The sequence below is a fragment of the Chanodichthys erythropterus genome, chromosome 5 (assembly GCF_024489055.1).
Source record: "Chanodichthys erythropterus isolate Z2021 chromosome 5, ASM2448905v1, whole genome shotgun sequence".
In the NCBI taxonomy this organism is placed as follows: domain Eukaryota; kingdom Metazoa; phylum Chordata; class Actinopteri; order Cypriniformes; family Xenocyprididae; genus Chanodichthys; species Chanodichthys erythropterus.
The window spans coordinates 7160332-7174812 of record NC_090225.1 but is presented as its reverse complement, the minus strand read 5'-3'; the positions used below and the strand labels follow the sequence as shown (position 1 = coordinate 7174812).

Sequence of the window (14481 nt, the reverse complement as noted above, 5' to 3'; positions counted from 1 at the left end):
ATATTATGATTCCTGAAGGATCATGTGACACTGAAGACTGGAGCAATGATGCTGAAAATTCAGCTTTGCATCACAGGAATAAATGACAATTTTAAACTGTTAAAAATAGAAAAGTTGTTTTAAATTGTAATATTTCACAATGTTACTGTTTTTTTTTCTGTATTTTTTGATCAAATGAAGGCAGCCTTGATGTGCATAAGAGACTTCTTTTAAAAACATTTTTAAAATTTGTACTTACCCCAAACTTTTCAATGATAGTATAGAATTAGAAAATCATTTATCCCCTTGAGAAATTGCATGTATTGCAGTCCTTTACATTGTATTTCTCCACAACACATCTTTACTATTTAGCAGCTACTGCAACATTCAGTTCTAATCCCCGATTATACATATATATATATATATATATATATATATATATATATATATATATATATATATATATATAGTCGGGGATTAGAACTGAATGTCGCAGTAGCTGCTAAATAGTAATATATATATATATATATATATATATATATATATATATATATATATATATATATATATATATATATATATATATATATATATATATATATATATATATATATATATATATATATATATATATATATATATATATATGAAACGGAGTCCGTTTCTCAGCCCATCTACTTTTTGTTATTCTTGCATTTTAAAAGGCAGAGACTTGGAAACTGCCCTCATAAAATAATTTAGCTTTTTGTTTAATCACATTTAAATCTGGGGAAGCCATCAGGTTCAGAAAACATCTGATTAACTGATCAACTGTTAGAATTGACATATTCGGCTTATAAGTACGAGCCGAGGCACCTCTATAGCAAATGCTGACGAACAAAATATCATCTCAGACAGTTAGTTTAATATCTTTATAACATTGTTCCAGATAAAATACACACAAGGATGTAACAAAACAATATAAAATGCTGGAAAAATAAAACACATTGAGCACCAATAATAACTGTGCTAAAGTGGGTGTTCCTGGTGTGACAGAGATATAGCAAGATACATCACATCATTTATTGCTTGAATTTGTCTGCACTTTCCACAATATGGGAGACCTATCAATAAATATGTGCTCTAAGCATCAAGCCTGTGCAGTGAAACAAAGAATTATTTTCTTTGGTAAGGTCTCATTTTTCTAACATGCCAAATTTATTTGGTGTTACAGTCTATTCTTAATTTACTCTTATGATCGACATATAATTGACGGTTATAACTGTAAATAAAATAACATTAATGACCACTGTATGTTCATTAACAATCTTGTGTGTGTACAATTATAACATCTTGGTTTTCCATCCATTAGGTTCACTAAATGATTAAATTTGTACACAATGAAACAATCTCTAGTAAACATTGTCTGTGGTCTAGTGCAATTTACAATCATAAAACTTGCTGAATAATCTGGTGTACTTCTAGTAATATATTACAAACAGTTTAGTGATTGAGGAGGATTTGAGTCCTGACAGTATAATGTCTGATGAGACAGACAACAACACCCTGGTTTAAGTTTGGAACTCTGTCTGTTATATTGAGCATATTACGTGACGTTGATTATCATTACACATCCGAATGAATTTGTGCAGGTACACTGTGCATTATTATAGGAAGAATGAATCTTGACAGCATGTTGGTTGATCTGGTCTGTAAGATTTGGTGTAACAGGACATTCCAAGAGGAAATCATACAGTTTTGTATAAATCACAATCAAAGAGTCTTATTTGCATAACATATCCAACAGTTCCCCATCAATCCTATCATCATAGTAACAAGGAAATTGTGCATTAAATAAAAGAGAGAGCATCAATCCCTGACTGCTATCCCCTGGGCTACTTTTTTCAAAAGCATACTTGTGTAACAAATAATGTGCTTAGATGTTAGGCTAAAAAATATTTGCCTACATGGAGTGCTCAAATCAAAACCAAACAGATCTCTGTTGCCTCTCAGAGGACATGATGAGAATAACAACAAAACAATGTGCCTTTTCATCCCAAAAAGCATAGAGTTGTGAGTCTGATGGCAAAGAAACACTGTGAAGGTTTGTTAACTTCATCCACAAAAACAATAGGAACCACACAACAAAAACTACACACTGTATTATTACCACAATATGTCAGGGAAAACAAGTTTGATCTTATTCGCTCAGATTACAGGAGGCTATTAAAGAACTTACAAAAGGATATATATCACACTAAAGACACTATGACTGACATTATCATATATATACCTGTATATATTGATACAACACATCATAGATTCCCCCGTGACAACAATAAATAAATCTAATTGTTGTTCCCATAACTGTTCATGTCTGAGATGACATGATCAAAGCAGGGCATAGGAAGCAACTCTTTCTTCATACTCCGAATGAGGATATTTTGTATACGTGTAGTGCTTCTGTCTTTAAACCCAGACACATTCAGTTCCATTAGGGGGAATTATTTATACAATCACACAAATTATAATAATAAGTATTAAATATTCAAATAGATATTTTGACCTATTCACAATTCTTCAATAATACACAAACTACAATCCACACAACCAAACATCTCTGAGACTTTTGCAATGACTTCAAACCACACAGGACTGTAAGGCTTAAACAGAAATAATGAAGTATGGCCTGAAGAAATCAGAGATAGTCACCAAATAATTAGCATTTGACGTGCTCATGAAGGAGTGTTAGCACATCTTAGGGCTTCTTTTGCAGTATATAGAGTAAAGCACACTGCATTTGCTGCATAAGTGCACTTAATGGGCACATAATGGAGCATGCAAGGTGGAAATACTCCTGGCAGAATAAAGCTGAAAACCCAATTTCTGTAACTGCCTTCAGAAAGAATGTGCATGTGAGAGAAATGTTTGAGCCACAAAACTGGAAAACTTAAATACTGAGCCATATTTATCTAGAATAAATCAAAGTAATGAATGTACTGGTAATTAAATCTACATGTGTGTGCCGTCAACTGATGGGGTGTAAAACATCAATGCAGCTGTTAACATTCAAGCATCTTTAACTAAATCCAGCAGCAAGTTCTGGCTTTCATTGTACATATAGTCATTTAGGATTGTGCAATAGCATGGGTAAAATTGACAAAAATATATAACTCAGAAAAGCAAAAAGAAAAAAGTTCTATCCTTCAAGTTGTACCAAATGGAGGACATCAGAATGGGCTGCAACCTAGACTGCTCTACAGACCCTTGTTGAAATAAACAGTGGTTGCGTGAGGATTGCTTTGTCGTATCCTCTCTTGAACTTCCGGCTCCAGGCTGCTCACCTTCATAGAACTTCACATAGACAGAAAAACATCCCAGTTCAGCACATAAAACAAACCAGGGGAACAACACATCTATATTAGTAGCACTCACCTCTTCTGTGGGAACAGGGCACAGCACAGTGGAGTGGCAAACACCAGACTGTGGGGATGGATATTTAAAATAAGTCATTGATTTAAACCAGGATTGCTGTGTGTAGCAAACAAACACTGCCAAACTTACCATAATCCAACAAGACCAACTTGTACAGGGGCGTTGAGAACCGGGAACCGCTGAGAAATGGACAGAAATTTTGCAATGCCATTTAAAAACATGCATAATGCTGACAGATTCAGAGAAATGCTTGGAAGACTGTGATTCCTTACCTTCATGAAGGCTTTCTTCTCTAAGGCATTCATAATAACTGGAGGAATAGCTGTTTGAGAAAACAAATGCATAAAAATAAAATACAAGGAGAACAGTCTCTTAATTTCATATTTTACCACTTTATGTTGCTGTGAATGAGAGGTTATTTAAAACAAAAAGCAAAAATATAGAGAAACTCCAATATTTACATTACAAAAAATCTACAAAAGCGTACCCATGGCTGGCACTGCCATCCCAATACGAGACACCACCACCTGTACGATGGCTTGCTGAGCAGCTTTAGTTGATTCTCCCAGACGTTTACCCTCAACATCAGTAATAGGAATACCATACTTCAGCTCTCTGTAAAAGTAATATGAGAGAACTCATTCAATAGTTGATTCAACAAGTTTTAAAGCCAAATAAAAAGGTACAGTAAGTGATTTCTGAGAAACACTGTTGATATCTGAAATCAAGCCAAACAAACACACCCCTCCCTTTATTGTTCCACCCCCAAAATGCACTGCAAAAGTGGATGTTTTTGTATCATAGCTGAAGCAAAGCAAAATAATGCTTCACGAAAAATGAACAAATGACAAGAAAGAAAAAAAAATATATATCATACAGTACACAAGAGTATATATAAGCAAGAGTTTGTTGTTAGTCTCCAGCAGCACACCATCACTCAAAACTGTCTTGTTACTATAAGCTAATATTACAACAGCAGCATATCTTGGTTCTGTAAAACCAATGTGACAGAAACAACGCAACTTCAGCATCCGTTTTTAGGCCTTCGCACTTAAAGGGATAGTTCACCGAAAAATGAAAATTATGTCATTCACTCAACCTCAAGTTGTTCCAATCCTGTTTAAATTTCTTTGTTCTGTTGAACACAAAGGAATAGATTTTGAAGAATGTGGGAAACTGAACAATTCTGGGGCACCATTGTTTTCCATAGTATTTTTTTCCTACTATGGAAGTCAATGGTGTCCCAAAGCGGCCTGGTTACAAACTTCCTTTGTGTAAAGATATTTATACAGGTTTGGAACTTGAGGGCGAGTGAATGGTGGCATAATTGTCATTTTTGGGTGAACTATCCCTTTAAGTCTCTTCAGTGCTAGAAAGCTGTTCTAATATTAATACGGGTCCTAAATCTCTTGCCTTAGCAAAACCCTTCCTTTTTCAGTGATATTCCTCTGATCTTTTCTCTTTTGTAATGTCTCTCAGCCATTTCTCTTTCTACAGTCTTTCTTTAAAGGGTTAGTTCACCCAAAAATGAAAGTTGTCATTTATTACTCACCCTTATGCCGTTACACACCCGTAAGACCTTCATTAATCTTCCAAACACAAATTAAGATATTTTAGTTGAAATCCGTTGGCTCCGTGAGGCTTTCATAGGGAGCAATGACATTTCCTCTCTCAAGATCCATAAAGGTACTAAAAACATATTTAAATCAGTTCATGTGAGTACAGTGGTTCATTATTAATATTATAAAGTGACGAGAATTTTTTTGATGTGACAAAAAAACAAAATAACGACTTATAGTGATGGCCGATTTCAAAACAATGCTTCAGGAAGCTTCGGAGCGTTATGAATCAGTGTGTCGAATCATGATTTGGATCGCGTCTCAAACTGCCAACGGCTGAAATCACGTGACTTTGGTGCTCCGAACTGCTGATTCGACACAAAAGATTCATTGTGCTCCAATGCTTCCTGAAGCAGTGTTTTGAAATCTGCCATCACTAAATAAGTTTTTTTTTTTTTTTTGGTGCACCAAAAATATTCTCGTCACTTTACAAATATTAATATTGAACCACTGTACTCGCATGAACTGATTTAAATATGTTTTTAGTACATTAATGGATCTTGACAGAGGAAGTGTCATTGCTCCCTATGGAGGCCTCACTGAGCCATCGGATTTCAACTAAAATATCTTAATTTGTGTTCCGAAGATTAATGAAGGTCTTACGGGTGTGAAACGGCATGAAGGTGAATAATAAATGACAGAATTTTCATTTTTGGGTGAACTAACTCTTTAAATCACCCTCTTGCTCTCGCTCTCTCTCTCCTCCCCCATCATAAGGGTTTACACCCCCTACTGCTGATTGGCTACAACTGTGTTATGGTACTCTGTCTGATCCACTTTAGTGTTTCTCAAAAACCACTTACTACCTTTTAATTATGTTCAATTTTAAGTAATTAAAATACTGGAACCCAGTCTTTTTTCGCTCACCTTTGTCTCATGAAGGGTATGTTGATACAGTTTGCCGCTGCCACAGCAGCAAATGGAACAAAACGCCCCATAATAGCAGGCAAGTGCTGGAGAGAGATAAGATATTGAGTGACAACTGCCAAAAATTGTCACAAAATATAAACCAGCATTTAAAATTCATACAAAAGGTATTGAAATACATAAAAACAGAAAACAGTCATTTTAAAATCTAATAATATTTCACTGTAATATTTTTACTGTAATTTTGATCAAATATATGCAGTCTTGATGAGCATAAGAGACTTTTTTTTTTTCAAAAACATGTATAGATGGAATATATTAAAAAAATATAAATGGAAACAATATTGAGTAGTAAACCAATATCTTCAAAAATGTTAAAGATTTTAAAGAAATGTAAAAAAAAGTCTCTCATTATTTATATTTTATTACAGAGTGAGTTTAAGGAAAGGACAAACCTTGGTCAGAGATTTCAGGCCAAGGGCTGTTATTACAGCTCCAGTGGTCGCACTGACATAGGCCGCACCAAGCTGACTGCAGAGGATGAAAATAATTTGCATTAAGTATTATGCGTTACTGAGTAGATCAGTACAAAAATATTTTTCATGAAGCTTATAATTGCCACACTGACAAGCCTCGCTGCTTCATAATCCAACAACTAATGCTTGGTGAAAGAATGATACAGGCAGTTATATTGTTAGATGATAAACTGCTAATGAACACATGATCAGAATGGAAACATAAATAAATGAGCATGCTATCTGAATCTGAATGTGTGCTGCATGTGTAATGATGATCTCTGCTGCTCCATGGGAAGTTCATGAAGTGCAAGTGGAATAGACTCAATCATTTGTGTCATATGGCGCATGCAACAACTTTCAGGACACTAAATGGTGCAATATACCAACAAGGTGTGGGTGAAACACATCACACCATCGAAAGGTGGGTTGCCATGAGGCCTCCTATAGAAACCTGCAGCTAGACTGTTTCTAGTAGTGATCTTAGCCGTCATACTTCATGGTGAGAGGCGCGTCTCCACTGCGGTTAGTGTAGTTGACAACAGCGTTAAAGGACTGGTTAACCCACTGCCAAAACACCACTGCTGGGGTTGTCCTGAAAATAGAGAGAAACTTGAATTCAATGAAAAATGCAACTTGTATGAATGTATATCTGTGTATGTATATATATATTTATTTTATAAAACACATTCATAATGAGACTCCTTGTACAATGCTGCAGTCATAAGCACTCCCACACAAGCCTGTAATTTGAGTCACATGTTGATCTTTCTCAAAATGACTCATTTGTAGATGACTCACTTATCCAAGTAATAATATGTCTACAAAACCAGGAAAAAGATCTGCACTTTTTTTTTTATCTTAGTCAAAGTATTCTTTTACTCTTGGTTGACGGTTTATGAGCACAAAATACTACAGTCAACCTTCTAACCCTGAATCATACCACCAAACTTAGCCGTTCAGTAGGTCTGCAGCCTTTTCCATGATGACTCACTTAGGAAATATTCCCTGAACTGAGCAGGGATGTTTATCCCAGCCATGGAAACATTTACTCCCTTTCCTTTTCTGGCTCTAATGTATAACATTTTCAGGTCTACATACACTTCCTGTCCATATGGTGTCCAGAAGGATGAATGATCAAGAGTGACAGTGCAGTTCTTACCTGTAAAAGGTGAGCATGCAGCCCGTAATGGTCATGTTCATGGGCACTTGTGCAGACATGCGTCCAACTAGCAGCATTTTCTCTCCTGTGTCTGGGTGGAAAGCGGAGTCGTAGATGTATTTGGCCCGCCATAGTTGATCTTCTGTTAGCCCAGGCTTCACGACTCCCAACCTGTGAAGGGCACAGCAGAAAGAAATTTTATTCAACATGTATAGTAACACATTAAAGCAATAATGTAACAGACTGATCCTATGATAAACTGAGAACAGCATAGAGAGATGAGTGTGTAATTGTAGCCTATCCCTGCCTAATTTGCAGAAACATATACAAGTAAGTCATTTATAGGTTATTTCCTATGAAAAGCTCTGTGGCATATTCAAAACATTGCTATTTTTGTTTGAGCATATCAACCAGCAACACTGGCCAATGGCATTTGGGGTGGGACTGGGATCTGTTTGTCTGACCAATGGGAGAGAGGGGAGTGTTTTAAAACAGACAATAATAAGACTTCACAGGTAATCAGAGCTAGTTAAAAAAAACCACTCACATAAACTACTATTCAAAAGTTTGGGGTCAGTAAGATTTTTTTTTTTAATTTTTAAAAGAAATCTCATTTTCATCAAAGCTGCATTTATGTGGTAAAAAATAAAGTAAACACAGTAATATATTGTAAAATACTATTACAATTTTAAATAACAGCGTTTTATTTGAATGTATTTTAAAATGTTATTTATTTCTGTGATTGTAAAGCTGAATTTTCAGCATCATTACTCCAGTCTTCAGTGTCACATGATCCATCAGAAATCATTGTAATATGCTGATTTGGTGCTCAATAAACATTTCTTCTTAATATTCTTGTGGAAACAGTGATACAATCTTTTCAGGATTGTTTGATGAATAAAGTGAATAAGAACAGCATTTACTTGAAATAGAAATCGTTACATCACATAAATGTCTTTACTGTGACATTTGATCAATTTAATGTTCTTGCTGAATAAAAGTTTTTTTTTTTTTAAAGAAACACGTTTATAGTCACTGTCACTTTAAAATCACTATATAGTAGTAATCATAAACATCACAATGTATTCAAAATCAAAATGTATTCATAAAGGAGCTCACCACACAGGAGCTCAAAGGCATTTCTCCTCCATCAACATCATCTAGCAGTTTTTATCATTTGTAGAATATAAAATTAGTAAAACGTTACAAGGATTTCAGTCAAATGCAATTTATGCAAATGTCAAACCTTTAAAAGGTAGGGTAGGCAACTGCGGAGAGGCTAGCAATAGCAAGTTAGCTTTGAAAGCATGAGATCCCCTTCAAAGCCACGCCTCCAAAACACATGAACGCACACAGCAGAGTCTGCAAAGCGTCATGAAAGTTAAATTACCTTCATGTCTCAAAGAACACAACATTACAATAATAATGAACATAACTTACAGAGCTCTGACTTGTACCATCTGACTGCTGCAGATTAATTTCAGCATTGATAGCATAGACATAGAAATGCATAAATTCGAGTCTGAGGACATGAACAGCTCCGGATAGAACATCACGGGTTGCCATCTCATAATTACAGTTACGATGTGGTGTGAACGCAGCATAAGATCGTTGTTTTGGTTCAGGAGGAACTGTAAAAGGCGACTGCTGTTTGTTTGTGGCACTCGGCGACTGTCTGTCTACAACTCTGCATAGCCTTACAGAACACGCTGATGACGGTATGAGGTATGGAAATACATATGTTGACAGGCAGGTAGGACATTGACTGTATAGACTGTACAAACATTTTTTGGTCCCATGACTTCCACAAAAGATATATTTGTACTGGTTTTAATATTTAGACCACTTGTATTATTGATTGCTATCAGGATGTGAAGAGAGTTTCAACCAGTATAACAAAAAGTGTTTATAAAACAAATTGCCTACACTACCATTATAAAAATCAACCCGCAGAAACAATATAAAAGTAGCCCAATTCCGGGGTAAAACCGCAGACATGGCAAACCTGGTTGCACAGACATTATTCTACATTATCACAAAGGATCTCCAATAGTTCAGACTAGAAAAAAATCAGCTCTTTGGGATCACACACCTGTAGTTCTCCACAGTAACTCTGGCATCTTCTAAAACCTCACTGGACAGCAGCACGTTTCTGGGGTCTGTCACCATGAAGAAGTGCTGAGCCCGGCCCATAAATGTGCCCTGGTCCCATCGTGGCTCCTTGATGTTGATATTCAGTGGCAAATCTCCAGACATCCTATTCGTCTTCTGTGAAAAAAACTCACTCATTTACTCAAACTGCTGAGAAACAAAATATAGATCAGAAGTGGTCAAATCTGATTTGTGTTAATAAATAATTTTATCTTGTGTTAATTCATGACATCTCTGTCATGAAGAATGCCAAAATGTCAGTGTGTCAGGTTTGTGACCGAAAATAGTTTTACTTTCACCTTTGAAACTAAGAAAAAAATAAACGACTGAAGATGGACTCTGTCTCTTTAAATCGATGCTGTTTAACACACTTACTATCATGCACGCCTATAAACAATACTGTCTGACAGTCATCATGTGAGATTAGCATTACATGTCAAAAGAGCAAGGACTAGCCGGGCTGTTGAACTTACAAAAGATGTTTATTTAAGAAATGTGTAACTGTTAAACAACGACAGAAAATTTTATCGTTTATCTACCATTGAAAAGCGAGCGATAAACCGCATATTTACAGCTTTTGTAGCTAATGCTAGCTGCTATGCTGGTGGGATGTAAACTAACAAGGACATGTAAAATAAAGCCATTTCATATGACAAGAGATTCGTTTATTTTGACTGAAGCTGTGAATTGTTATGCTGTTCAGTATGTGCTATTTCATTCTTATGAAAAAAGCAATGTAATTATAAGCATACCCATATCCCCTTCAACCTGCTAAGATAACGTTAGCTAACTACAACATAATCTCACGTACACGAACACAACAACCATTATCGAAACAGACAAAAGTGCATTTATATTCAAATAATTATTCAGTGAAATATTTGACACAGACCTTGCTAAAAGACCACAGGTAACACCTTGAAGCAGATGACCTCAGCGATGACTGCTTTCCTCTGCGTGATGACAGTATACTGCCCGCACTTCCGGTCGGACTTGCTTGCCTTGAAAATCTACGCGAGATGGTTGAAATGTTTTTTTGTGTGAAAAGGCGGTGTTTGGGGCAGAGAGATCTGCAGTTGGCTCGAGAGACTGGGCGTGGATGAGAACTGCGTTATGATTGGTAGTTGGTTCTAAAGCGGGGCGTAGATAAGAGCTGCGTTATGATTGGTTATCTGCTTCGTGATTTCCTGAGAAAGCCATTCATTGGGAGCGCTAGCTTTTTGGGGAAAAAAAGTGTTAAAGGTGCCGTAAGCGACTTCATTTACCAAACGAATGAGAAATCGGGTCCCCCCCCCAGGAACCGAGGCTCCTTTAGGACCCATGCAGTAATGCCGGATCAAAAGTGTTTGGCCATGTCTTATTATTTATACACTATTTATAACCTATTTCACTGTTGTGTGATGTTTATTACATTAAGTGCACATACAACATGCTTGAAATATGTATGGAATAATAGCCTAAAACAAACTGGAAACACAACCATGCTTAAGCACGTATTTTTTATAAGGATAAGGATTGTTGCAACATTCTATATTCTGTAAAAGTAATTTAATATTTATTTTACATAATAATAGCAATGTTGCAATTACTATTATTAATATTTAATACACTAATTGTCATGCTAAGTACTCACAAACATCATTAATTTGAAACATGTGGGAACTATATTGGAAGCAAAAAACATACCTAATATAAAATAAGCTAAGCTAGCAGGCTAATCGGGTAGATGTATGCTATGCTAGTACATACGCTAACTAAAAAAACAGTAAGAATGAGAAATGCTTGATTTCACAACCTATAGCTTCAGTTTTATACTAGTATATGAACCATGTAATTTAAAAGGCATTAATGGTCATTATAACACATTTTAACAATCTCAACAGGAAATATAACCAAAGCTAAAGCCATCGCGTCACATCATATTGTTTTGAATGGGAGAAAGTGCAACGAGCGCCTTCTAAAAATAAGAGCCAATCGCCCATTGGTAAAGTCATCGCGTCACTGCAGCGGCCATTAGAAGCTCCGGTTCCTATAGAAACAGTCAGGCTCCCGCCTCCGAAATGAGGCACGAGACGCGCTTTTAGGACTGCGCATGCTCATTAGCTTGAACTAGCCTAAAAAATATTCGAGCGTTTAGAAAAAAAATGAAGAGACAGATGTTGTCAGATTTTATTGGTGATTTCAAATATGAAATTTAATCGAAAACTTGGCAAACAGATTTGGAGATGTTTCCCATTCATAGAGATAGGAGCTGCACTTGAATGCCCGAGAGGCGTTTCAAAGATGGCCGCCGAGTAAAATGACTCGTCTTAAAGGGACTTTGATTCAGCAAATGTTGTCCTTGTTTACATTTTGAATAAAGAGCTGTGGATATACTTGGTGAAAAGATGGATAAAGCATAAATCTTGACTATATACAATGGATAGCCTGCATTAGGTAGCCTACAATAAAGTTAAGGAATTCTCGATTTCCATGACAAATTCTTTTTTTTTTTTTTTTGCCAAATTCAGTTTACTCTGCTTTAATTTTTTGCTCTGAATTTGGTTTGTAAGTGGGTATGAACTCCTACAGAATTTATTGCAATGTTGTTAAATGACCACTACAAGGCAGTATAGTGTCATGAAAGATGCTCCAATCTCCTTGATGCTATGAAGGGGATCAATTACAGTTTTACAGTTTATCCTTAAGACAAATCCACTTTCACAGTTTGACAATACCCTGGAAGTAGATCAAACACTGAACCATTTAACCATAATAGATAATGTAATCTCAAAAAAAGAAGAGAAGTATACAACTTGTTAAAATGTGCTTCATTTTATGACTGACGCTAAACTGCAGACCAACGTGACACTTAATTGGATCTTACTCCACAAGACCACTGTTCATATAATACTCTTATGCTATGAGTGGCGATTATCAACCACTGGTCCAAATGAGTTAGTGCAGTGTCCTTCTGAGCTGCTCCATAATCCAATCACCTGCCCTGAGAGGCGGGCTTAAAGGAGGCTAATATTGTCTTTGTCTCAGGTGAGGTCATGCGGCACAACATGGAGACAGGTAACGGCGTTTAACTTCATCAAACTTTGCTTTTATTGCATTTAGGCATCATATTAACAACAGACTAAGTGAAATAAGTAAATAAAGTAAATCGTTTTTTATTCAGAATGAATCTTACTGCAAATAATTCCCTGCTAACTTGTTGACTGCATCTTTTGCTTGAGGATCTCATAGGATGATCTTTGCATCGTTGTTAGATTTTCTCACCTAGAATTATTTATGCTAGGCTATTTACTCTCGAAGAGCAAGTCAACACTTTATCTCTGTGAATGTTGTCTTATATTGTTCACTGAAGCGTTTCAATACCTGTTGCTGTGCGCTGTCCGAGGTGCTGATGATGACACAGTCGGTCGACAGCACCAACTTCCTGTTAAGAATAACAAAATGTCAACATCAGTGTCTTGTCTTAAACATAAAATGCCTGACCCCAAAAACTTACATAAACGCTTATATAGGGGATCAAGATAACGCGTTCTAGATTAAGTGGATGTCTTTAAGGAAAATGAATCAAACCTGTTTTTATCGTTACTTTAAGGGTAATGGATTAGGTGAATTCAGCCTGATTGGGACACTTTTTGCCATTGAGATAATTGAGGAGAAGTGTCCCAATCAATCTGAATTCACCCTAATTATAAATTTACAGCTATTTTCATTTGTTTACTTTCCATTTACAAATACAGTAAAACGAATTTAATATTGATAACTATAACTAACATGAGAAATTTCAATATGCTGGTTATTTTTGCAGATTATATGATCCTGGCAGAAAGCAGCAGATCTCACTCAAAATGTCTGTACTTTCATTTGGGGGAGATTCTACACAGTTTTCTTCTGTTCTGAGGGAAGATATTTTCATACCGGTCACCTGGACACACCTAGCCTACTGACTCTTTATTATTGGTATTTTTCACATTTTATAATCCTAAAAAATATTCTTAAATGTAAACAATATCTTGTTAATAAGAATCTTTCACTTCTTCTAGTGAACACATTCACTATTAACTATGACTATTCCCTCAATAAAGTCCTAATTTACTCCTTATTAATAGTCAGTAAGGTAGTTGTTAATTTCAGTTATTGGCTAGGATTAAGAATGTAGAATATGGTCATGCAGAATAAGACATTGTGCTTAATAAGTACTAATAATGTTGTTTTACAAAACAAAATATGAAGTAAAAAATTAAATAACCACAAGCCAGATTTAATGATTAATCCATCAAGAATATACATTGCTGCTTGAAAGTTTGTGAACCACTTGCAGAATCTGTGAAAATGTGAATAATTTTATCAAAATAAGAGGGACCATATAATGTGCATGTTATTTTTTATTTAGTAATGTCCTGAGTAAAATATTTTACATAAACAATGTTTACATATTGTCCACAAGACAAAAAAATAGCTGAATTTATAAAAATTACCCGCTCAAAAGTTTGTGAACCATTGGTTCTTAATACTGTGTGTGGTCACCTGGATGATCAGGTGAGTCCATTATTTGTTCTGAGTAGTTAAACTGCCCAATATTCTTCAGAAAAATCCTCCAGGTCCTGAAAATTCTTCAGATTTCCAGCATCTTTCGCATATTTGAACCTATTCCAGCATTGTGTGATTTTGAGATCCATCTTTTCACACTGAGGACAACTGAGGGACTCAAACACAACTGTTAAAAAAGGTTCAAACATTCACTGATGCTCCAGAAGGAAACACGATGCATTAAGAG

At 35.7% G+C, this 14481-nt stretch overlaps 1 protein-coding gene across 1 annotated transcript; it reads right to left on the bottom strand.

The window, feature by feature from the left end:
• Positions 1-713: 713 nt before the first annotated feature.
• sfxn3 (sideroflexin 3) lies at positions 714-10795 on the bottom strand. The gene is made up of 11 exons (XM_067385123.1): positions 10600-10795; positions 9649-9824; positions 7557-7727; positions 6891-6989; positions 6335-6410; positions 5880-5965; positions 3881-4008; positions 3666-3715; positions 3523-3572; positions 3394-3441; positions 714-3312 (listed from the first exon to the last, which is right to left on the bottom strand). The coding sequence occupies exons 2-11, from the start codon at positions 9810-9812 to the stop codon at positions 3216-3218; spliced, it is 969 nt and encodes a 322-aa protein (XP_067241224.1). The 5' UTR covers positions 9813-9824; positions 10600-10795; the 3' UTR covers positions 714-3215.
• Positions 10796-14481: the final 3686 nt, after the last annotated feature.